The 26,317-nt window shown below is 42.6% G+C and overlaps 2 protein-coding genes across 3 annotated transcripts in view; one reads left to right on the top strand and one right to left on the bottom strand.

Annotated features, from left to right (window-relative positions):
• si:ch1073-396h14.1 (disintegrin and metalloproteinase domain-containing protein 10) overlaps positions 1-16,473 on the top strand; it is a 31,665-nt gene extending 15,192 nt beyond the window's left edge. For both annotated transcript variants that reach the window (XM_037115029.1, XM_037115030.1), the window contains exons 9-15: positions 6,277-6,440; positions 9,969-10,140; positions 10,259-10,403; positions 10,573-10,756; positions 12,845-12,944; positions 13,283-13,503; positions 15,689-16,473. In XM_037115029.1, coding sequence (XP_036970924.1) covers positions 6,277-6,440; positions 9,969-10,140; positions 10,259-10,403; positions 10,573-10,756; positions 12,845-12,944; positions 13,283-13,503; positions 15,689-15,793 — 1,091 coding nt within the window. In that variant the 3' untranslated portion in view covers positions 15,794-16,473. The remainder of the gene's footprint in view (positions 1-6,276; positions 6,441-9,968; positions 10,141-10,258; positions 10,404-10,572; positions 10,757-12,844; positions 12,945-13,282; positions 13,504-15,688) is intronic.
• Positions 16,474-17,601: 1,128 nt separating this feature from the next.
• On the bottom strand, positions 17,602-23,776 carry LOC119028769 (lipoprotein lipase). The gene is made up of 10 exons (XM_037115031.1): positions 23,522-23,776; positions 22,442-22,638; positions 21,931-22,110; positions 21,616-21,727; positions 21,288-21,521; positions 20,543-20,785; positions 20,139-20,259; positions 19,693-19,911; positions 19,475-19,582; positions 17,602-18,898 (listed from the first exon to the last, which is right to left on the bottom strand). The coding sequence occupies exons 1-10, from the start codon at positions 23,619-23,621 to the stop codon at positions 18,877-18,879; spliced, it is 1,536 nt and encodes a 511-aa protein (XP_036970926.1). The 5' UTR covers positions 23,622-23,776; the 3' UTR covers positions 17,602-18,876.
• Positions 23,777-26,317: the final 2,541 nt, after the last annotated feature.

Here is a 26,317-nt window from a genome sequence, read left to right as displayed (position 1 = left end):
AAAAAGAGTCTAAACTGTAGGAAGAACACAAGTAAGACTCCTTCGGGTTTTCCTGGATCAAATGATGTTGTGGCCCACAGAGCTGCAGGGATAAACAGCTCCAACACCAGGCCTGTTATTCAAGCAGTGTTTTGGTTCAAGAGACCAAAAACAAAACGTGTGCGGACTCCTCAATTATCTTCCTGCTGATTAGCATGTAGAGCCTTTCCTTCTGCTGTTGGACTGAGACCATTAGTGTGTGTCACTAAAGGACAACATGATGGACTTGGACAGCCATAATAAGAAAACACATATAAATGTTCCCACAACGAGCTAAATGAATCATATATTCTGCTGAGAATAACTGCTTGATGAGTTTATATAAGAAGGGACAGTGCAAATAATAATAATAAAAAAAAAGCAAGTAGATAAAAACAAAACAAAATGATCAAAACAGGGCAGAAAACAGAATAACAGGAGGGCTTCCTGTTTTGTTTTGTTTTCGGAAAAAGACACTGCAACCCATGGTGACATATTTACAGCACACATAAGATGAAACATACTGTAGTACAAGCGTGTTCAGATTTGATAAATACATTTTCAATTGTTGTTCAAAAACTGAGTGTCACATGAGTGATAGTTTCTATTTAAAGGATTACTTGAAGGATTACAGCATGAAACGAGAGCTGGTAATGGTAAAGCCCCAGTCCAACAGGAGCCTTGTTAGCGAGCAGCAGGAATTTTAAAATCAACCCTTGTTATCAACTTTCGCTGACAGCTGAGCTGAAATGGTGCACAGGAGCTGTTAAAATTTTGAAGAATAAGTTCTTAAAAAGTGACAAACTTCCATGAAATGTTTGGCTCATATTTGTCCTTCAACCTAAATGCACAAATGTACCCCCTCCTAATATCGGCCACGTCTCTCCGGTCCTGTGACAAGACTCTGTGTGTGTGTGTGTGTGTGTGTGTTATTGTTGTTGTGCTGGAGGATGTCGGACGCGTATGTCGGGATTGTTGTGGTGGGAATGTCCTCCTGCTTTACATTGTCTCTTGCGCAGCTTTTGATTGGCTAAACTGAGGGGCGTGAGAGCAGACCACCACAATGACATGTGATCATGGAGCACTGAACCTTTGACACTTACACGTAGATAGGACACACCCACAACTCCCAGACGTCTCAGAGAGGATTGGTGACTGCATTCCACAGCATGATTGCCATGGTGACAGCTCACGTGAGGAACACACACACACACACACACACACACACACACACTGAGGAGTGAGTGACACTGTTGTGACTTTTTTCGGCCTCATGTGACTGCCCCGGAGAGTGAGCCGACTATTAAACGTGGATAATGTTTGACCTCCAGCAACAGATAATGCGCACGCTGAGTATCTCCCAGTTTAACCCACTTTTACCAGTTTATTACTGGTCTTGGGTAATGGAAGGTATTAACCCATTCAACCTTAAACCCAAAGACCCCAATGCCACTAAAGCTTACAGAAGACACACACTTGCTCAAGCACAGCCCCCCATCAATTACTTGGAGCTCCTCCTCCAACCTCTCCGAGTTATGTGTTCATACGTCGGTGGAGGACGGGGGGTTGGGGGCTCAAAGTCTTGTGCCACCAGTGAGCTTTCTCACCAGTAAAATTCCCCCTTCTCCTGTGGGCTGATTGAGGAACAGATAGTAATTTTCCACACTCCTAAGTTCGGTGTTGTTTTTCCGTTAGTTTGCCAGCTGCAGTGTGGTGGTGTCATTGTCCTTTTGGGGGAATAGCAAAATAAACGGCGTGACCATAAATAAATATCCTGGATGTGTTGATTCTTAATCAGCCTTTCACCTTTCATTGTTCAGTTGGGTTTCTACCGCTTTTACTGACTGCTGGCTCGATGGGAAGCAGCATGTGGGTCGAAGATGTTTGGATGGATTGGAGTTCCTTCTTTACGGTGATAGGGGCTGATTAAAAAAAGAAGTGCTGAACAAGCAAAAGTAGTCCATGTGTCAGTCGTGGCAAACAGGCGACGTTTCCCCCTCGTATTTTTAGGTGGTATTATTGTTGGTGCTGCCGTTGCAAAAACAAACTGAATTGTTTCCGCTTTCCTCATTGTCGCAAATAACACCTACGCAGGACGCAACGTGAGTTTTTTCAGTGATGGATCACCTTGTAACTTTTCCCAGGTGGCAAAGTAAATTTGTAACATTAACATTTACCTCATGAAGATGTGTTGAAGCAACAAACAACGTGGCTATTGCCAGTTAAAACTGAGGAAAAGTAATCCCCCAGCAAGTGTGTAGATCAGTTTAGCATTCCACGCCTGTAATGCTGGCAGACTCAAAACAGACAATATATATTTTTAAAAAAGATTTAAATTTGCGGACTACAAACAAATTCTTCTGTCACCTGCATCATGCTTGATGTTAACCACCCGCTTTAGTCAGATATTCTGGTGTGTTACCAGAATCAGAAATACTTTATTGATCCCAGAGGAGAAAATGTAGCGCTGGCAGCAGCCAATGTAGCGTTCAGTTGCTAGCCTCAAGCGGAGAGGGAGGACAAGCTACAGAGGTCTGGTTAAACTCACTTCTTTTCTGCCCTCATGCACCCAGATTTTTTTCATTTTTCAAACTCTTCAGACTCGCTCGAGTGACGTCACGCTGCTCCCTCTGGAGCAACAATTGGCTTCACAAAACTCTTTCCCACACATGCAGTATATTTCCTCCCGAGACCTGACAGTCTTTGATGTGTAAAATCAGCGAGGCTCCCCGCTGAGGTCATGGGGAGGCTGGACTGGTTTCCAGGGCAGGTCACCCCTGACAGGCGGCAGACAGTATTGTAGAGTGCGAGTTTGCATGATTCAGATTCTCCGACTGAAGCAGCTGGGTTATAACATGTTGTGATTTTTATGACTAGAATCTTGATTGTTCCGTAGATGATTCTGTTAGCTAGTTAGCTAAATGTGGTATCTCCAAAAATATAATGAAAACTTTAGTCCAGACGGAATAAATGTCGGCAGATAAAGTTTCTGCGAGGTTGTGAGACCACTGGACGATTTCCAGCTGTGCTTATGGCAGCAAAAAAACAAATATTTTTGATGGGAGGTTAGGACGTATCCAGTCTTGTTTGTGTATACCAAAACAGGTACGTGGTCTTTTCCAGCTCTAACATTTCTTGTTCAGATTACATGAATGAGAACTGACTTTCATGTCAGGAGAAGAAGGGGATGGTGGAATCATGACAGATCGGCAAGACACCTGCCAAATGAGAGAACATTATTTGAAACAGCGTACACAAGATATTTTTTATGAGATGTAGAAACATTCCCCAGCTGAAATACCCCGACCCAAGTGGGTTTGTGCCAAAATCTTAGCGGACCATAAGGACAGCACTGTCACAAGATAACATTAAAGACATTCACCCTGCTGCTGCCGCTGTGTTTGGGGTCGTGACTGTGACCACAAAGTGTTACTAAATTCTTGCAGGAAAATACGAAACAGATTTAGTGGAAAAAAATGTTTACAAAATGAGAGTTTATCTTGATCCTGAAAGAGCTTTTTCTTCTTATCTCCCATACTGTGTCCAAGTGACTCGCTAGTCTAAATGTTGCGTATGTGAAAAGCATTCGCATGTGAAATGCGTCATCCATGTTTACAAAATCTGTCTTTGTATGACTGATCAAAGTTCTGCGTGGTTCCTGTAAGAAGAGGAATGGAAAACAAACAGATTTTCTAAATCGGCCGTTTTTGTCATGAATCCAGTCAACTCGCTTGCGGAGTCAGTGAGTCGCCAAACACCAAAAACAAATCCAAGGATGAATATGAAATGTGATGAATTCCAGACTGTCCTTTATTTTCATCAACAACAAAAAGAGATCTCAGAACACGGTGAATAAGTCCTGTTCTCTTTTGCAATGTGAAGGTCGTTGAACTCTGGAGACGAAGAGAGCGAGCAGTGGTGCAAAGTCAAACTCGATGTAGTCATGTTACTTTTGGTCAGCTTCCAGAGTAGTACTGTATTTTTCTGAGAACTTTGGTCGTTGTTCTGAGAATCGTTCCATGCGTCTGTTTTTGTTGTTAAAGTTGTTAGTGGGAGACTCGGACTCCCCCCGACATGTTTATTTAAGGAAGGACTTCCCCTTTACTATTGTTTGTTCGTTCGTAATAAACTGTGTGAAAGAGTGTGTGCTTGTGTGTGTGTGCGTTTTGACTCTGGTCTTAATCGATACTCTATTTGTCTTGCAGCAGGTGTTACTGTGTGTGATACTACTTGTGTGTGTGTGTGTGTGTGTGTGTGTGTGTGTGTGTGTGTGTGTGTGTGTGTGTGTGTGTGTGTGTGTGTGTCAGTGCGTATTTCCTCCTTATAGTAAGAGTGTGCATTAAGTGATCCGGAGGACTGTTTGTTTCTTCCGACTGTGTTTGTCCAGCGAGCTAATAATAGGACTCTTTCATTACGGGCTCCTTTCTGTGGCGAAGATGAAAAGGAGGAGGGGAACCATTTGAAGCTCCCCTTCTCTGCTCGCTCTGCCAAAAACCACAGCGCAGGCCTCCAAAGTAAGCTCTTTCTAGGAAACACAGATCCTTGAATGGCCCGCTGGGGGGGCCATTTTAGGTCAAAAGCAAGGAATGCTGGAGAAATGCATCCAGAATCCTTGATTAACATAGCTGGGGGAGTCTGCGTGTGATGAAGGAAGAGCTGTCTTTTCACTTTTAGCAGTGAGGAGAACAAGTCCCGACACTTTCCCTCATGTTTTCATCTGAAATTTTCAGCGTGCTTCTCTCATTTCTGGCAAACGATCCGGTTACGGTTACCTGGCACATGAGGGTGGTGTGACCGCCTTGCCTTTGCTCCTGACAGTGCACCCATTGTTTCTACAACAGCGGAGATAGGGGGCACTTGTGTTTTTGTTTTTCGACCTCTAGCGGTCCCCTCACCATTCCTGGACGTCACACATACGCCCACCGCGCAACACAAACACACTGTAGGCAGAATCCAGATGCCCGCGACGGATTCCCACAGCCCTCAATGACACCGAGTGAACTTGGAATTCCATGAAACAGACGTGCACCTCACAAGCAAGACCCCTGAAAACGGTAGCTGGCTGACCACATTGTGTAACAGGTGTTACGTAAAAGTTCACGTGTGCGTGCAGGAAGAGCCGAGACCTCCAAACTGAGGCACACATGGGCAGAAATGGCGGGAACCAATGAAGAGAGAGGATGGGCATGTATGGAAGTATGGAAATGACTCACACAGCAGCTGACTGAAATACTTGGTGGTGCTGAGGATGAGGAAGAGCATGAATGCAGTAGATTTAGGTTCAGATTAGAGCCACAGGTGGTCAGCATCTTTGAAGCCTCCATATTTAGTTAATTTTCTGCACATGTGTTCTGCACAGTGGGAAGGATCGACCCTGTTCAGCCAAGTGTGCCAACATTTGAGAGATGTCTCGTCGAACGACCGAAAGTCATGTCACAGATTTGACCAATCAGTTGGGTTTCGTGTAAACTAGTCCTCTGAGTGGCCACCTGAAAGATGATGTCACAGCCCTGCCGTGCCATCCATGTGAGCGTCTCCAGCTGTTTGTAATTGTGGGAATGGCCTTTAGGGATGGAATTACGTAAACACACAGACAGTGGGGACCACTGGAGGCCAAATGGATTTGCAGGCTTTGATGTTAACCTAGAGGAGCTCAGCAGGTCTGTTGGTCTGTCTGCCTCCCCCGACCGACCCTCTGGGGGCCTCCGAGGTCGATAATGCCTCAGTAGCAGAACATTGTTGGTTTAAGGTATTTCCAGTAGCACAAGGTCAGTTATGCAACCATACTGTACTGCGAAGTGACAGGCAGGTATGTTTTCATGAAAGTGCGCAACTTCTCTCTGCACCGAGCGTGTTTGAATCTGTGGAATCATCACAGGTATTGTGGTGAGCATTCAGGCGCTGGCAACTTTATCAAAACCTTTATTTCTACTCCTTTCTTGAAAAGCAATGATACAATTAGCACCACTGTGGATTGACAGAAGAAGAGGGAGGTCATATTAATAAAGAGAACTTTGATATTATCCGAGAATAAAGTGGGAAATTTACAAGATAGCAACAAACAAAGATATCATGGAATATTACAAACTCAATGGGTCGTGCAGTGTAACAGTCTAAACCACATATTAAGTAGAATACACAACCTCTGCTTGTTACTATATAGTATTTACATTCACTCTCTTTTACTTGATGTGACCTCAGTGGAATCCAAACCCACAGCCTCCATGTTTATCCCCCCCTCTTCTGTCTGTACTTCAGGTAACTGGGGAGGAATATGTTCTCAGCAGAGGACCCTTCGTAACGGCGGGCGCTCCACACTGAACACGGGTCTGGTCACCATTCAGAACTACGGAGAGTTCCTGCCCCCTCGACACGTCCAGCTGACCTTCGCCCACGAGCTCGGACACAGCCTGGGATCACCAGTCAGTCATGGTCACACAGAGTCTTCAAAATACAAAAAAAAAAAATGACCCCACATCTACATGTTCTTACAGTTTCTTAGAGTCTGAGTATGACACATTGTAATGTTGATGTCATGTACAAGACAGATCGTGGAGCTGCTCCTCATTCAGTGGCTAAAGGAAAAACTCCAATACAACATTAAGGCAAATGATCACTAGTTCATGTAATGTGGGATGCAGTAATTCAAACAGAACATCAACAACAAGTAAAAAACTGGTGACATCAGGAAATTCAAGATCAGTTGCTCAACTTTGAATCCGCCCTAAAACCAACTACATTGTGTCATTTCAATGACACAATGTAGTTGGTTTTAGGGCGGATTATGCCTTTGAATTTCTGTGTACTAATAGTAGTCTATAGAAACATCACCAGTATTGTAATAGCATATGTAACAAAGACAATCTAGTAGGTGTTTAAGTTGCTACAGACAAATTTACCTTCCATGGCAGGACATTCGCCATGAATAACATTCTCAGGGTTTGGGGAAGAACTTGTTTACCTGCCCAGTTTACTAGAGACAAACTGAATGAATTCATTGTTTATGTTAATTTTAGTTCCATGTTAAAAATATCTGCTGTAAGGTCTGATAGAATGACCCCTCACACACAGCTCAGTGTAGTGTTTCAGATGTTTGGTAAGCAGCCTCTCCCTCTGAACCCCTTCTGGTGCCTCAGTCACCGAACGCGAGACACTGTGGTACTGAATGATAATTCGACGTGATGAATCTCTGCCATTCGAAATTCAGACTTACTTCACTTCACATGGTCCCACAAGGCACGCATGGCTGTTTGCACTGCACCAGAACAAATTGTCTGTGAATGATTCACTTATGTGGGCATTACAGACCTTGGCCTTTATCGACCGGCGGGTTTTATAGACATCCTTGGCTCAGGCTCACTGGATAATCAGGAAAAAAAAGAGAACAGAAGGATCTCTGAATTTCCCGCTCTCATCACTTTCTTTTGTGTTTATTTAAGTACTTAAGGTCAGTCTTGAGGTACTTGTAGTCCACTTGAGTACTTCCTTTTATTTTTTTTATAATACTAAAACTCTTTTGCTGCTGTATATTAAGTAATTAAGAGTAGTGCCACCTTGAGCAGCTGCGGCAGTAAAATGCTTTAACACATTTATGCACTTGTAGTTTTACATCATGGGATTAGTACTTATAAGTTAAATATCTAAGTACTTCTTCCTCAGTCATCCACCCCCCCATAACACCACACAGCTTGTGTATACACAAAAATGCATGCCTGTTTGTGTGTGTGTGTGTGTGTGTGTGTGTGTGTGTGTGTGTGTGTGTGTGTGTGTGTGTGTGTGTGTGTGTGTGTGTGTGTGTGTGTGTGTGTGTGACGGCTGCGAACACCTGCGACCTTTCTCCCACTGCCCAAAATGCCAGCAGTCCATTTTCACCCTGCCCTCTGTTATTCACACTTCCACAGACCAAAGACTCCTCTGAGGGCTTCTTGAGCACATTAGTTCTGCCATGTCAGACCCTGCAGGCTTTCGATAAATTAAACCACCGCAAGTTCTCCTGATCTCCTGGCTCCTATGACAGGCATGTCTCATTGTTTCCAGGCTGGAAGAAGCACATGAAGAGATCTCAGGCTTCACCTGAGAGTTGCAGGAGGCATGCCGGGGGTGCGCTGTGATTCAAAGTGAGGTCTGGCTAAAACACTGCTTTAACCTTTGGCTGACTTCCTTTTCAACCATCCGTGTCCTCCACGTCACCCCTTGAATTTACGGCTATGCATCCATGCATACAGTGACCCTCAGGGCCCTGTGCTTTGGATCAGTTTGCAGCTCAGAAACATTCAAATTTAATAAAAGTTTTAGATGTTTTTCCCCCCCTTTATATCGTACTTCTTTTCATTCCGTTTAATTCTAGCCATGACTTGACTCGACACTTTAGCTGCACATATTATCTTGATATTATGGCAACAGCTAACACTTATCTTTGATTGAATTATTTGTTTTGACTATAAAATATGAGAAAACAGTGAAAATTGTCAATTATGATTTCCAAAAGCTCGACATGACACCTTCGAATGTCCGACCTACACTCCATAACCCTGCGATATTTAGTTTACTATCAAAATAAAAGCAGCACATTTGCATATCAGAGTAGCTGCAACCAGATAATGTCACATAGTTATAGTAATAACAAATCCCAAACATTACATCAACAGAAGACTTCACTTGAATTTTCCCCTGGGGCAGAATTTTATGGTCCAACATTCATCAGTCATTTTTTTTTCGATAGGTTGTTTATCTCAAAACTTCATCAAGGTTGTGTCTGTGGTCGCAGCGTCTGTATAACCACTGCAGGTGTTCATGATGTAAACAGGAAGAGCAGGAAATCCAGAGCGCAGTATTGAAATGTACCTCTGCACAGACGTTCTTTCTTTTCTCAGCCCTTTGACCTGTTATGACCGCAGCAACAGATGTACACCGGGGCTGCTTCTAATGATTATTTTTATAGCCACTTGATGTGTTGATTGTTTTCACGTGTGATCGATGGGTTGTTTGGTCTATTAAATGTCATGAAATGGTGAAAAATGTTCATCGACATATCTCGAACCCAACACGATGTTCTCGCATGTCTTGTTTGGTCCACAACCCAAAGATAACCAGTTTACTGTTACTTTTTTTTTTTACAATTAACCCAATAATTGTTGCAGCTCCAGTGCACAGTATGGCAATATATATTCAGTGGAACTTCAAGGGCAAGTTGAAAGTCCGCAGACAGAGATTCCACAAAACGGCTGAGAAGCAGACATTTTATTGGCTTTTCATTTCTTGCTCACAAGTGACGATGCAGTAACAATAAACAAAACCAAAACAAAACAAACCGCCCCAGAATCTGCTGTCAAATGTGGTTCAGCAGATACTGACGGAGTGAGCACTATGAAATTCACACTGGTTTTATCCGTCAAATTAATGAAGAACAGATGCCGAAATACCCACATCACAACATGTTCCCTCCACATGTGTCCACGTCAATGTCAAGTCTACCCCTCGGTCTCAGCCAGCGAGTTGACACCCAGAGAGCTCCTGATAATGTTTCACAACTACATCCTCGGAACAAAACAGGAAGAGCTCTCTGGTCTGTCCTCGCTGTCCCACATGTGGAACACCACATTCCTCTGCAGCTTCAGGGCCATCAGATTCCAGGGAAATCTTTCGACTGCAGAAAGAAAACATTTTTTTAGACAAGTTTAAATGTCACAGAAACTCTGTCTTATACCCGTCCAGGAGGAGTCCGTATATAAACTGTAGTTACGTGCGCTTTCCAATAAAGGACTTTAACATCCCATCTGTGACTAGGATGGAAACAAAGCTGGATCATTTCATTCCCCCTGCAGAGATCACTGAATGGAAATGTCTAAATAAATGCTTATTCCATGTGTTCACAGTGTGAGGAAACATAACTTGCGCAGAGCAACGCATCATTTAAAAGTTTATTTATGGGTATTTTGTCTGCACTCCAGCACGATGAGGGCTTGAACTGCGGGAACCTCGGGTCGAATGGCGGTGAAGGCAGGTACCTGATGTTCCCTCACGCCACGGACGAGGTGCGCGAAAACAACGACAAGTTCTCGCCCTGCAGCGTGGAACACATCAGCAAGATCCTGAATCTCAAGAAGGACGACTGCTTTGTGGGTGAGAAAAGCAGGTTCAGATGGAGCCGAGTCGAGGCCAAATGTTTTGCAGTCAATGTAAATAATTATACTTTGTAGTGATGTGTGTGTTTATCTGTGCGTCTGCTCTTCTTGGCCAGTCAGCGATCAGCCCATCTGTGGAAACCAGATTGTGGAGGAAGGTGAGGAGTGTGACGTGGGCCAAAATGATACAGACCTCTGCTGCTTCAGTGCCAAGCAGCCTGTTGGAGTCCAGTGTCGCCTCAAGCAGGGTAAAGTCTGCAGGTATGTGACGTTTATAGTTTATTTGTTTTTTTTAATTACAGGACACCGCATTCACCTGAACCGTTTTGTTGACTAACTGTCTTCAAGGTGTGTATTTGATTTGTTTGTATGTGGCTTTAACGCCAATCTGCCTCCTCGACTTTGTGTGCGTGATGTTCTGATCCATCAGTCCGAGTCAGGGCCTGTGCTGCAGTCAGGACTGCCAGTTCAAGCCGGCGGATCAGACCTGCGACGAGGAGACCGACTGTCAGAAAGTGAGCGTGTGTTCAGGCGTCTCGCCGCTCTGCCCCGAGCCAAGCGCCAAGGAAAACCTGACAGTCTGCAGTCAGGGCACGCGCGTCTGCATGAACGGGGTGAGGCAGCCACACACTGCAGGCCACAGTGTGACGCAAGACGGGTTAATGTCGCAGTTAATGTGTTGCAAAAAGAAGCAGTTACAGTCTTGACCTTAGAAAGCACAAGGTCTCTACAGTGTGCCTGTACTCTGTGACGTTACTGTTGGCGTTTACAGGTTGCGACTAAGCACATTTCTGAGGACACCAAGCACAAACATCACCCTTTCTGCATGTGGTCAGATGTGATGATGACGCTCAACCAGACAGGGCAATGACACACTTAAAAAAAAATCCAAAAACACGCCTGCAAAGTGACTATGGCCTTCATACCTACAGTACAAGCATCCTCTTGGTTTATCTCCGTTTATTTGCTTCAGAAGATGTTTTTTTTCAAAAGTGATCAAAAACAAATTTAAGCTAGTTATAAATAGATTGTTTATATGATTTTGTAATTCAGCAAAAGTAATTCATCCCCATGTCAAGTCATTCCTGAAAAACTTCTGGATTCAATCAGACAATCAATGCTCAATGTCGTCTTTATTTGTAAGCAAAGGCAGCATTTCAACACAGCGTTACCAAGAAAAGATCTGATTTAATCCGTGTTGCCACGAGACAACTGTATGTGAGACTATAAAAGTTTAATTTGTGTTATTCCTCTGTGTTCGACACACAGTTCTCAGAGCAGGAGAGGCGAGGAATCTTTTCCAGCTGTGAATGTTGCTTCATCATACATTGTAGATATATTACTCTCCAGGGGTGCTAACTATGTTAACCTCTGCAGACCTGATCCAGGAACATGGAGAATAATGACTGGAAAAGACTTCTGAGGGGATTAAATGAAGGTGGGGTTTTAGTTTTAGAGTTCAAATTAATCATAAATCATTTTAATTGACTCAGATTGTTTTCTTCGCTGGTTGCTCAAATCCTTCTGAGAACCAAATGAACAGACAACAGAAAAGTGAGTAATTTGTACAAATACACAAAATCACAAAAACACTTTGAAGGACCTTCAAAGACTGGTATAACCAGACGTTGGGAAACAAATTACTCACAGATTGCCAGAGATGAATCAGTCCACAATGTGTAAATAATAACAAGCAACTTTTACAATTTGTCAAACTAAAGCTCCATGATATCAATATCTCTTTTATCTGCTGAATGTGCTGTGAAATGTGTCACTGAAATGTGAACTAAACAAACAGACATAATACAAGCAAATAACAGGCAAAACAACCATAGCGTCATTACTGAATGGCAGAATGTTGCCAAAGACTTCCAAAATGTCATATTTGACGGTTAAGGACAATCAAAAACAATTGGTGAACCTGACCGTTGTTGTCATGCGGTGAGCCTTGTGAAACATTCAGTTTTTGGTTGGGTTTAGGAACCAAAACCACATGGTTAAGTTAAGCAAACGGTCATTGTTTAGGTTAAAATACATGTGTTACCTATTGTTGTAAGTTATAAATATAAACCGTTTTGGTTTACCAATTGATATGAGCTGCTGTGTCTTGGGTGAAAGTTATGTGTTTACTTGACCCATCTGTCAACGCTACATCACCTGACTTCCTCCTTTGCCAAGTCATAATTACTGTCACCACTAGAGGTCTCCACCTCACACTAAACGTAGTACTTATGGTTCACACGGAACATTTTTACAGTGAGAAAATCAGTTAACAGGCTTTTGTAGCTTAAGTTGACACAAAGTCTGCACTCACATTTCACTATTATGTTGCACTTGCATTTATTATGATGTAGTTTAAGTTCAAGTTAAGAAGTGTAAAGAGACTGTTGACGGATGTTCATATCATCCAGAAATTAATGGAAAGGGATGGTTGCTGAAATTATAGACAGAACTTGCACCTGCTAACTTGTTGGTTAGCGTAAACAAAACAAAGTCCAGCTGGGAACAGCAACTATTTATCAGTCAAGTCAATATTGAATTATCAAACAAAATTATTCTATTTTTTTAATCCTTGTGTAAACTTTGACGAATGTTGTCCGATTGACCTGCTTTCACTTGGCTTCCATTCTGTTTGTGTATCCCATCCTGTGTTCCTGTTATAAGCTCTTCTCCTTATTGAGTGTCTCTGTGTCTCTCTGCAGGTCTGTTCTGAGTCTGTGTGTGTGAAGCACAGTCTGCAGCAGTGTGACTGTCCAGGAGACTCCATGAAGGAGAAATGCCACATGTGCTGCCAGCAGCCTGGTAACTATAGCCCCATCTGTCCTCTACTACTGAGGAATGTGTTTACACTTTGTGTCTCAACATGTCAGCCTGTGTCAATTTGTACCGAGGTCACCCTCGTACATCACTGATTTTCCATTAGACAACCCTACAAATTAACTCAAGGGTCACCAACTTACACAATTTTTTGTGTACAAGGTATAACATGAGTAGTTTTGTTGAGGAGCTTTATGGTCCTGGGTGCTTTGGTGACCTGGAAGTTTGGCCTCTGTGTTTCCGATTGTATACTCGCTGGCTATAAGTAGCTAAATGATATGTGTCACGATATATTCCAATGGTTTTCTCTGTGTTGATGACAGATAAGCCAGAGACGTGTGCCAGCACCACCTCCTCTGTGCTGTCACGTCACTTCCAGAGAAAGGCGCTGGCATTGGCCAGTGGGGCTCCTTGTTCGGGGAACAAGGGGTACTGCGACAAATTCAACATGTGTCGTCTGCTGGATGCGGACGGCCCCATCGCAAGACTGAAAAACTCCTTTCTCAACTTGGATGACTTTGATGACATAGCTGAATGGATGAAGGTGAAGGATCAGTTTGATAACAGCATAAATAACATTCTGGAGGAAGTTACAGTAAAGGTGACGAAGAATTAATATAGATGTCGTGACCATAGATCCAGAAAACAATCCGGAAAACAATAGGTGACATCATGGTGGACTCACATTTGTTCATATACCTGATCTTTTGTTCAAGTGGCTTTAATCTAAATTTTTACAACACAGTGTCAAATAAACCATTTTATTTTAGAAATAACTTTATATTCTTCATGCCGTGTGTTAAGAGTTTCAGGGGAGTTTTGAGTGCCTCCATTGTTAGCTGGCTTGCTAGCTGGCTAACATGCAGTTGGTACGTACACTGTTTAGTGTAAAGAAACACAAATGGTCGAGCAAATGTGCACAAAAGAAACATACAAAAAGTTGAATTCATAAGAAATGAATTGCACCTTTACTCAGTTCAAAACACTGTGGCGTTGTGTTGCTACAGCCTTAACTTTGACCAGTAGCTCATGTTGGCAAATGTTAGCAAACTTTGGATTTGCCGTCTGACTGCTGAGTCTACAATTCTACTTGGCCAACTATACTAAGCTGGATAGCATTTAGCAATATGTACTAATTGTCACATTTGGCTACGATAGTTTTCATTTAGCAAAACTTACATGATTTCACTGGAACCCTACGCCAGTTTTGACCGTCGGTGGCGCCGTAGAGCATTGTTGCGATGAACACGCCCCTCCACAGTTTAAATCTTGTGCTATACATTTTAAATTGGCTGCACAGGGCGGCAGCAGCTGCTGGTGATAAAGTGTTTAATAGGGAACTTTTATGTGCTAAAAGAATGCATTCAACATGTCTGTGATGGCTCAAGGACATGATGTGAATGTAAATAAATCTGTGTTTGTTTACAGTGGAAACTCCACAGTATACATCTCATCAGTGTTTAAAAGCCAAACCCTTTTAAATGCCCAGTACTTCAGCCTTTACCACTGTAGGTTACCACAACGAAATCCATGAATTAACTTAATAAATTCAGACATCAGGCTGCTCCACTGACTCAGTGATCAGTGGTTTTCTGACCATCGTGTCACGTGGTTGTAAAAATCTTTCTTTACCGTCTGCTTTGGCTGACATCTTTAAGGTAAAGTTGCAGCAGATGTTCGCCTGATGTCTCCTCCGCCGCTCAGTGTGTTTGGTAAACTTCCTGCCTCGATGTTCAGCTGTCGTCAGTGTTTCAGACATGGCTGCTGTTGAGGTTTAGTTTCCCATGACAGCGCGGAGAATCAGGAAGGCCTTTAGGGTTCAGGACCTCATGTATCAACTGCTTCGCAGGTGACCCACTTTGTTTGCTGACTCATTCTCTGATGTGCACGGCTGCAAAGTCAAGCCTGTTTAACCAAGAATTTGACTCAAAATATATACATCAGTCTACCCATACAGGAGTTAAAATGAGCCTAGAGTAAACTTGTCATTGACTTGTGTTTTGCTGCTCACCAGCAAAATAATGGTTGAACCTTGTGAATTGAAAGAAATTGAAAAAAATGTTGTGTTAGTACTGCAGCAATTTGTCCATTAATTGATTCACTGGGGGGCGGCTGTAGCTCAGGGCAGGGCTGAGCTGCATGTCGAAGTGTCCTTGAGTAAGATGCTGAACCCCACATTGCTCATCAGTGAGGGCCCTGCGATGAGCTGGTGACTTGTCCAGGGAGTACCCTGCCCTCGCCCTGAGACAAGGCTGGGATTGGCTCCAGCAGCAACACCCCGCAACCCCTTGGAAAGGGATAAGCGGCTATGGACAATGACAATGACAATGATGACATGATTCACTGGTCAACAAAAAAAGATCTGCAACAATGATAAAATTGCAGCTGCTGATTTGTAAGTTTTCGCTCACTGTGAATTAATCATCTTAAGCTTTTGGACAATCGAGAAAAAAGACACGTGGGAAATCATCAATCGTCATCCATGTTGTTTATTCTCTTCTTTGCCACTTAACTGTTATAGACGCAAAAACAACAAAGCTGCAAAGATGCTAAAGGAAGCTGATGTTTTTAGTCTATGGTGTTGACTGCCAAACATTTCTCTGATTAACATTTAAAAAGCATGATCCAGACAGTCAACAGCAATCCTAACTTGTCTTGTATAGCCTTTAGCTTATAGAGATCATATCAAAATGAAACTTTCATGCAGTGTTTGTGTTGACCCTCTGCAGGCTCACTGGTGGGCCATCCTGCTGGTTATCCTGACTCTGTCCGCAGTGATGGGCTGCACCGTCTGCCTCTGTGGCCGCAAACTGGACACCGATGACCTGGAGTGAACTCCTCCTTCTGATCCCCGCCACCATCATGATGACAGATGTAAAAGGATTAATTTATCTGGGATTTTTAAGTGTCATGGTCACGTTGAGGAGGTTGTTTGCACATGCGAGTGTCCTGTGATGCACGTGGAAAACATCGCTGTTGCTGCCAACCGTGAAGTCAGTCGACCCCTCCTTCACGTCACATCAGTCACCTACAGCGATTTTAAAGCGTCCCTGCAAAGACTGATGGGACTCTCCCCCATGTTGCCCTGCAGTTTGCTTGCTGTTGTATTTGTGTTTAAGTGCTAATTTAAGCCTTGATGACAATCCAGCTGTCCTGCACAGTGACTATGAATTACTGGTCCTCTTTACACGACCTTTGGTCTAAATGCTGTCATTTAAATGTCATTTTCATTATGTGTTTACAAAGAAAAAGGATGCTCAGGTTAAAGGTGATAAAGTGATAGTTAACACGTTGGATGTGCAAATGAGTGTTTGTTAACCACTTATGATTTACAGTGATTCAAAGTACTCAGATGCTGTACTTAAGTGCAATTTTGAGGTAGTTTACCGTACTTTCATTTTATATTTTAAGCAACTTTGTACTTTTTGTCCACTTAACTTCAGAGGGAACTTCTGTTCTTGTTATCCCACAATTTCTATTTATGTTTTTTGTAAATAAAGATTTATATACATGAGCTGATAGCAGTTGTGTTATTCTTCTACACATTACAGATGGTTTCATTGTTGAGGCCCAAAGAAGTAAAATGATCCAATATTTTACACAAACTGATGAGGGACAGATTGCTTCCTTTCCCTACAATCAACTCAGATTTAGATTTAGATTTCAGATTTATCTTGTGAGCCTGTACAGCTTGACCCAATTGAACACCACAAGTAAGAGTGCATTTCACTGATAACACTGCTGCATTTGTACTTCAGTAACACTTTGATTTCAGAATTTAATCATGACTACACAATTAAATGGCTGCAAAAAAACAAAACAAAAACAAAAAGATACTACCCATGCATAGATTGGTATGGACTTCACTGTCAATACACTGTCCAGCTCACACTTAATTAATGCCCCCAAAATGCATTAAGAGGGCATGTCTGCCATTACACAACCAAAACAGGTTTTCCCCTGGTAGACGTCACCAGGTAACGGTGGAATAACTGTGGAAACTCTACACCGCAAAAGTTAATTGCTGATGGATGATGATGATGAGACCAGGGGCAGGATACTGAATCCCAAACTACTCCTGATGTGCTGATCGGCACCTCGCATGGCAGCCACAACTATCAGTGTATGAATGTATCTATGAATTACTGTAAGTCAGTTTGGACAAATGTGTCTGATAAATACCCTAAATGTAAATGTAAATGGCCCCAACAGTAGTACCACACATACCGCTAGGGGTGGGAGGAATTTGAACGTGAGGTTGTTGTTTTAGTGCTTTTACTTCAGTTAAGGATCTAAACACTTCTTCCTCCACCAATGATTTACATGCCATAAGCCAAAAGGCACATCTGCTCATGAATATCTTGGGTCACCTTGACAGTCAGATGAACATAAATGGCATCACGACTACAAGGACATGGGGAAATCGCAGAGCTTAATTTGTGTCATTCAACAATTACAGGAACTTTTCCATCAAAGACAGATGTGAGAGAATCGAAAACGTTAAAAATGTTTGGAGCAAACACACATTTTGGCTGATAGGGGATTAAAAAAGAGGAATAAACAGCCTTGAGCTGGCTTTATTATCATTTTTCACTGTCACAGCAATGAAATAAATGTCAGGACGTCCTCGTCCTCAAGGATGTCTCGGTTGGCACTTTTGGTTTATTAAAGAATGTATACAGTACAGTGAATATTTACAGATATGTACAAAGAATTATAGATTTCACATGTTAAATTCCAAACAGAAATATACAACTAACAGTGCTGAATACTACAAAATCTATCATCTGCAATGGCTGTATTTACATTACTGTACAAGTAACTTGGTTAAGCAATCTCGACCCCTGTTTTCAGTGCAAAAGTCAAAACATTTCCACATTTTTCAAGTCAGTTGAAATGAAGTCACAATGATTACAGTACCGATCTCTAAAGAGCCGAGGTTGAGACACTGCTGACAAAACTGGAAATGTAATTTTGAATAAAAGATCTAAAAAGTCAAATGCACAGAAGTTAAAGGTGACTAGTGACAGACAGTACAACAACATGACAACACTGATATGAACGGTGCTTTCCACCTCACACTGAGCAGCACGCTCCTCATTGAATTTCACCCATTTAATAAAACCATGGTAGACAAAATGTCTTCTATGCGGTAACAGCTTCAAAGTAACATCTTGCAGAGGATATTAAAACGTCTTTTTCATGGGTGACGTTTTCAGTAAAAAGTCACACGGTTCATTGAATAATGACAACAAAGCATGCTGAGGTGAAAAAACAGCAACAAGTTAAGACAAACAGCAACAGCTTACTTCTGGTGACTGTTTACAGTTTAAGGCACACTGATGAAGGTCCCACAGTCACATACAGTACTGAGAGCCACAGTGGTGAATGCTGTTAGGTTAGATAACACGTTAAGGTAAATAATGTGGACCCTATTGCATAAAACACTCTCATCTTATCATGAAGAAGAATTTCTCATGTTTCCCTTTGCAGACCTCCATGGACACAAAGAGGAGACGATTCCTCACAGTGGTCGAATATGAAATTTAACTTGAGGTATTTCACACAATGGGACATCAGTACCTCCAGAGATATTGAAGAAAATCCAGTTGGTTGCACCTCTCAGTATGTGAGGCTTAGTACCCAACTTTCAGGACACAACAGATGCACCACAGAAGAAGACAGCATACATACAGGTACGAAAAGAACAACTTTTTATAAAATATTTAACCATATTCACATAGATGTTTTTTTTGTTTTTTTTTAAATAACAAACATACTTTTGTGGATATATACAAGGCGGTGGGAGTTTTGAAAAATGCTGAGAAGTAAAATAAGTTACAGGTGTATAAATTATTTACTAAATTAGATTGGACTGGATGTTCAACAGTGGAGTGGGATGTTTTTTTCTTCGAGGTCAGTGCTTCTCCAGAGTTACTCTACGGACAGATATGTTTATTGTTATAAATCAGCTTTAACATCACGGTTAATGGAACATAGTCACATGGCGGCCATTTTGTCTGATGTCATGTTCAGGATGGGATATTGTTGTGTTGCTGAGCACTTGGTACAAGACATAAAAGCAAAGGGAATGTGACAAATTGTTATCACTTCACAGTTTCTTAATTGATAAACAACTGAAAAGACATATAAAATATACAAATATACAACATATAAAGGACATCGGGCCATATTTCAAGGTAAATCAACATGCTAACGTTAGCATGCACACACTCAAACACTTAAACTTAATTATGTCTCCTACCATCTTGTGTAACATGTATCAAACAGTAAAGTTATTGAGGAAGTGGTTTAATGCTGATGTTTGCTGTTGTCTAGCAGAAGCTAGGATTTTCACTAGCCATCGTTAATTACAAGTCAGGGAAATTTTTAACAATTTGACAAACATCCCACGTTTATAGGACTTCCCACACTGATCATCATGTCAGAGGAAAATGGCCGCCCTGTGAATATGGCCTGAACTCACTGGAGAAACTTGAAGAGGAGCAACTTACCTTTCAGGAGCTTGTTTCGAGTTCGTCCTCCATGCATCCTTACACTTAACAAAGGTGACCTCTTGTGTTAACGTCTGACTTTCAGGGTCTTTGACACAGAACACCATCCTGAAATAGAAAGAAAGAAAAACATGATGCATTAATAATGCTAAAATTGTGTGTTTTTATGTCTCATTTACTATATTTGTTGTCTAATTCCAATAAAACACACAACATACTTCTTTTGGGTCTCGCCTGCGCGAATGCGGATTTTGTGGACCTCCATGTTTGCACCGTCTGAGTCACCGGACCACCAAGAAGAAACCATCTTCAGCATGCTGGAGGTCGACCAACCGTTTGTCTCCTCCCATTTAAACTTCAGCATCAGGAGATCTCCAATGTCTTTCTCTGTCACCAGCAGGAACGAATGTGTCTTATTTGTTGCAATTTTCTCCTTCCTGCCAGACGTGAACAGAGGGAAGTGTTAGTTTTCTACTTGTAGCCAGTCGCAATATTTTATGCAGCTCAGCCTCATTAACTCTGCACCATAAACCGAGCATGATATAACCACAAGAGGCAAAACATTTCCATGTCTGCGGTTACATCACTGTTCATGGTTACAAAACAACTCCTATAACGTAAAAGATGCAAGTCACGGTGCTGTATTTCGGTTTTATGGACTCACAGTTTAAGCTCCAGGTTTTCAGCCTCGTCGTTTGTCCCGTACAGCGAGACGGTGAGTGACGGCTCCATCTCTGAGCGGTTCACTTTACTGGAGAAGTGGATCTTCAGCTGGTAGTGGTAAACTGTGAGAAAGAGCAACAACGGGAGGAAAACATTAAAGATATATGTGGGTTTTATGTAGTGAAGCTTAGATTTGGTTGGTTTAGCTGCAGATGATCAGGAATCCGTAATTCCTTTTTAATCACTTAATAAAACATTTCTATAAGATTAGAATAAGCCGCCAGACCTTGTTTTTTTGCAATATTCTTAGTTTATGTGACTCTGTAATAGCTCTCACTAACTGAAAATTGAACAAAATAAAAACAAGCGACACCTTCTATTCTCTACTGATAAAAGCCTACTGACCTCTGAAAGGCATGGAGGCTCTCGTCTTGGTGTACATCTGAACGTTGCGCGCCCTGCGGACTTTGCTGATGTCGTAGCCCACCGTGTTGCAGCGGCTCTTGCGGCAACTGAGGCACATGCCGCGGTTAAACGTGTCGCTGCTGCCGCATCTGTAGGCCTTGGCCGCCTCCTGCTCGTTCAGCAGGGAGTCGATGAACAGGTGGATGGAGCGCTCATGTTCACACTTGACTGCGTCTGTGATGGCTGAAGAAGGAGGAGCGGGAGCGACTTTTAATGAAACATACAATCATGTCACATTCCTCCACTGCCCACACTCTGGATACATTTACTTTACCTCAACCAATTCAGACAGAAAATGTATCTGACCTTTCCTCGGTCATGTTTGGGGCCCTCTGTTTATTTTCAGTGCTGTGAATGGGGTCATTGTGTGACTGACAGTCACAATGTTCACTGCTGAGACAGATTAATGACAAGCAGCAAGGAGCTGCAGAGAAGCTGAAGCTGCTTGACAGTGTACCCTGTATGTACTAATTAGGATAAAATATGTGCATTGTAGCCTTTTTACAGCAGAGAACAACATTATCGAATGGCTGGTCCAACAGGCTGAAATGGCGAATAATGTACCTTATGTGAAGCCAAAATCTAACATGTCTGTTGAAAAACTGAATAACTAACTTACAAACCCTAACCGTTTCTACAAATATAGACGTGGTTGTGCTTATTTCTCTTTATAAGTCGTTCTTACCAAATAACCCAAAGTTAGCGATCTTCTCCAGGGCCCCCCTGAGGTTGCAGCCTGGCTGGAAGCTGCCTCCGTTGGGGTAAATGTCAACATGGCCGACAGGCTGCTGGATCCCGATGCTGAGACCCAGGGAGCCGCGGGTGAAGGTGTGGAGGACGTCCACAAAGTGAGCGTCGTCGGGGGAGAGGCGCCGGTGGGCGTGCATCCCCTCAAAGTCAGGACCAGCTGGGTCCAGACCTGCAGATAACGGTGAATTCACCGGTCACCTCACAAATTAAACTGGACTCTCTCCAAATTAAACTGCTAAGATTGTGAGACGTGTTGTGCTTACCTGTGATTCGTCCGACTTTATTGGTTGCATGGCTTCCAGCGAATCCTGCCACATGAGCGCCGAGGCTGTAGCCAATCAGGTGGATGTTCTCAAGAGGCATGTTGGTGGTTTCCTTTAAAGAACGTTAATGAAAATACGATTTAGACAAACAAAGGGTTTCATAAGTGACTAAATGTTCTTTTGGCACCAAAATTATTGTGTAAGTGATCATCTAAAATGCAGTGACGACAATAAACCAACAACCTTTTATAAAGACGCAGTGAAAATCTGTTGACATCATATAATGTAATAATGAATCCTCTGAATCTCACTGACCTCGATCCAGTCGATGAAGCGAGCGATCTCCTGTCCCACTGCTTTGGTGTTCTGAGCAGCCACCACGTAGTGGTTCTGTGCCGAGGTGAGCCAGTCCACCACGATGACGTTGGCCGTCTGCTCTCTCTCATACAGCGCTGACACCAGCTTCTCCACCCAGCTTTCAAACATGCCGCTCAACTGTCGGAATGAAAACAGTAAACTTAAGGCTCGAAAACAGGCTTTTGTTAAAATTCTGGTAAGTTCAGGAAGAATCAGCCACATCAGTCCAATTCATTTACAGTAGCATTATGTTTGGTATGAACTTCTACATGTTGGTGCTTGCAAAGAAAGTTGGTTGAGTGAATATGGATAGATTTAATGGCACTAGAATTTGGTGAAATAATGACACACTTCCAGTCACAGGTGTTTTCTTTTCTTTTCAAAACCAAAGCAGTGTCAAGGGAACAACAAGCCTGTGGGAGTTTCAAGAGACAGACAGGTCACAACAGGCTGAAGAATCTCGGCTCACCGTCCATCCGTGGATCACTAGGAAGGTTTTGGAGGAGCTGTTGAAGGTGCAGGCTGCCAGGGAGTCAGGTTTGCCAGGAACGATGTAGCACAGGTCGTCGTCGGGATGGGACGGTTTCCGGAGGGAGAATTTCGCAACGGTTTGATTGGCATCATCCTTGTGTTCAATCAAGTCTTTCAGAGGGTCGAGGAAGTTACCTGAAGGAGGGGAAGGTTCACAAATGAGTCGTTTTCTGGGGGGTTTTTTCACACACAATCAAGACAAGAGAAGAAGAAATTCCTCTGCAGTGTTTTTGTCAGATGTGTAAATCTTATCCAGCGCTCTGGCTGGGCGGTCTAAGACGCCTGACTGGCTAACTGAGTGACTGGTTCTAATAAGCACTGGCCCCTCAGGGGCCCCTCAGTAAATGAGCTTCCACCTTAGACAAGATCAGTCCTCGGGGGTTACAGGGGTTCACTTGGTCAGACGGAGCTCCATAGAAACCACAGAGAGTTTTTCCCAGCTTTGTTCTTGCCACCTCACCGACTATAATCTGCCCAAGTTTCAGTGGTCCTCACACAGTCAGCTGACTCAACTCAACTGGGGGTTGTGCTGGTTTTCAGAGTGGGGGGTGGGGAGGTGGATGCAGGAGCCTCCCAGACATTTATAAGGCTTGCACTGCAAAGAGGTTGAAGCGATAAAGGTGCCATATTGTAAACATAAATGATCATAACTGCACTTTGATGACTCATTTCATGTTGAGATCTTCTAGAAGTCTCAGTGTTTTCACCACTTTGCTCCTCTCCCCCTCTGAAGGTGAAAACAGACATCTTGTCTCTCCTGGCCAGTAGTAGGTAGTAGAAGTTGGGTATTCGCCAAAAACCACAAAGGCAAGTTTAGTCATAGACACGTGATGCGTAGTATCTCATAGAAAGTCCGTTAATGTTATTATCTGAGTCCAAACTACACCCGGCATGAAAACACGAGCAGGGCGCACAAATCAGACACTTTCACTCCACACGACACATCTTCACCCCGACTAGTTCTGTACAGAAGTGTGTGTGACAGCAAATGTGCGTTAAGTTTGAAGTGGAAACTCACCAAAAATAGAATCGGCGAGCTCTTCTTCCAGGGACGTCACATGCTGCGCAACTGCATCCAACACCAGAAAGTACAGAAACACAACGCGCCACGCTTTCATTTCTTCCACAGCTTTGTCCTTTCACAGAAAAATCGCTCCAACACTTCAGTTAAATCAGTCGGATCTCGTTGCAGAAGACTGTATGAGTCCCTCTCGGGCTGAGCTCGGTCCGTCCTGTTGCGCGCAGAGCGCTGATATCTGAACCACCTTGAACTATCAGCGTCTTAAATAGACTCTGACAAACCATTGGCTGCTGACCTCCGGGCGGGGAATGGAAAAATATGTGTAAAGTAAATCATTAGACTGCTTTATGAGGAGAGTTTACAACACTGTTGGTCAGTAGAGCTTCTCATTAAAACTAGTTCCATGTAGTATTAATGTTTTCATCACTTCAATACATGTATGTCCCGGCACACAGAGCAGGAGGAGTGACAGTGTTACTGAGGGCTTTCCTGTTTGCTTTACTCAACTAACGCACTGATTGAATGATTTCTCCATCAACTGACTGCTATAGAACTGCTCACTGATCAATTGGTTTAATTCGAAAGTATACAAAACAATAAATACATTGCAAACATGCCTGCATGTCTAAAACCTTATAATATTTTAAAAGAAATCTATGGACACGACAACAAAACATAACTCACACATGCTATAACAGTCACATGAAACAAAAACAGAACACAAAATAGAAATTCACGTATGTCACAGAATAAACAATCAAGTGAAATACTAAAAGAATCGTAACTATTACTGAGGAGTGTAAACATTTTTTTTCCCCCAAACATACAATGCACTTCACAAAAATGAAATATATGAATGCATAAACAAAGTAGAAATGTAGAAAAGCAAGTTTTGAAAGCAGAGTCTCAGTTTTTCTTTCCCTTTATTTATTACTTTTTACCTTAAAAGGAGGGCAATAGGTCGATTTGGAGGAGCCAGAAACATGTAATATTTACAATATAAATTAGGTAATTATACAAGCTCAGAAATATGTCTTTTTTTTCCATAAATGAATAAGCAAGCTGTTCTCAGAGGAAACTAAGGTCCCCAGAACACTGTTTGTAGCTAGAAAGGTGGCAGGGTCCGCCACATATAAACAAGGTAACACAGTATGAAAGCGTGTTGTCCTTTACAGTGAGTTTGTTTAAAAAGGTCTTTCTCTTCTGATTGGAAAACTTCGCAGTGCACCTTTAGTTTTAGTATATTTCGGCCGAGCAAAGCAATCACCGGTCCTGTCCAGTTGAATCTGTTGTCAGTATTCACAGTCAGGATGGCGATGCAGGCTGGAGGAGGCGGTCGTGAGTGCTTCGGTCGCCCCTCCGGAGGACATTTTGGGGCCCCTGTCCACCAACCTGCTGTTTTGGCATCAGACAGCAGAGAAGAAAGAGAAATTACAAAGGAGACTGAAATGTGCATCAAGCAATATCATTTTGGTGCAAATGCATTATAGGTCATTAAAAAGTAGTCAACCTAGTTACTCCTATAACTTTGAAGCTGAACTAGAAATACCATCTTGCTTTTATTCCACACCTTATTCTTCCTGCTGCCTACATTGCCCACAATGCAACTCGGTCACCAACAGTTGGAGATTCAGGTGTGTTACGCTGATAAAGGAACACACATACTGGTGGTGTGTCAACCATTAGATGCTGAATATCTTAATAAATATACTATATATATAAAATACTAATCTATTATTGGTAGATGTCACTTCTTACCACATACACAGCTACTCAGATCAGGTTCCAGTTATCAGATTTCTCTCATCTTGGCAAACTTAAGCATAGGATATCATGTTAAGCATCAATAACATCACAATGCTCTTAGCTTTAAATGGAGCCTGCACTCACAGACTGCTATTATAGCACCTTCTATAGTCTCCACTACTTCCAAACTGACCCACTGCATTAAGCGATTCACTCACTGACTGGGTAAAGATGGCGTTACATGCCAGCTGGGGATTATGTCCTAACAGTCAGGCAAGAGTAGCTGGCTTCGCGGCGAGTGACTTGTTGCCCAAAACTCCGCCGTGAGATGCCAAGTAAATCTGGGTAGGAGGCCGAGGAGGCGATGGTTGAAAAGTTACAAGCTTGTTGCTGTGAAGGTCAATTGAACAATAAAGTTCACAGGCCTGGTAACACTCAGCAAACAACTAAGATTGAAACCAATTATCAGTTTACAGCGAACTTGATTCTTTAGAGGACCAACTTGTAGTCCAAGTGTAAACAACGGGTTCACCAAAACTCTGTGCACATACTATCACCATCTGAAGCTGCTTTCAAATCAAGCTTTTTTCCAGTTTGAATATAAATCTTTTTCATTGATGACCTTAACTAGAATTTATCAAACTCAGCTCGTGTCTTTGAAGGTTAGTTCACATCTGTGACCGCCAACAGGGTGGGATCACCAGGTCAGCTGTCCCGGGCCCAACAGGGTCTTCTAGCCCTTAAAGGGGCTCTGCTGGGTTTCTGTGTGGTGTTGGAAGCCCAACAGAGCATATGAATGAACTACTTTTGCTCTCTGTTGGCAGAGTGCAGAGAGGCACTCAGACGAGCCACTTTAGAGTCCAGCAGCTTTAAACGCCTTCAACAGCTCATCCACGGGCTTCTATAGGCCACCAAGAGTGAAGGTCTCAGTTTTCACACCAGTGATTATATTTATAATCATGATTTTTCATAAGATGAAAGGCTGACACAACTCTGCACACCTGGAATCCTAGTGCCATTGTTTATAATACAATACAAGAGGTGTTT

The sequence above is a fragment of the Acanthopagrus latus genome, chromosome 11 (genome assembly GCF_904848185.1).
Source record: "Acanthopagrus latus isolate v.2019 chromosome 11, fAcaLat1.1, whole genome shotgun sequence".
Classification (NCBI taxonomy): Eukaryota; Metazoa; Chordata; class Actinopteri; order Spariformes; family Sparidae; genus Acanthopagrus; species Acanthopagrus latus.
The sequence above is the reverse complement of the archived record's forward strand: the minus strand, read 5'-3'. Positions and strand labels throughout refer to the sequence as shown.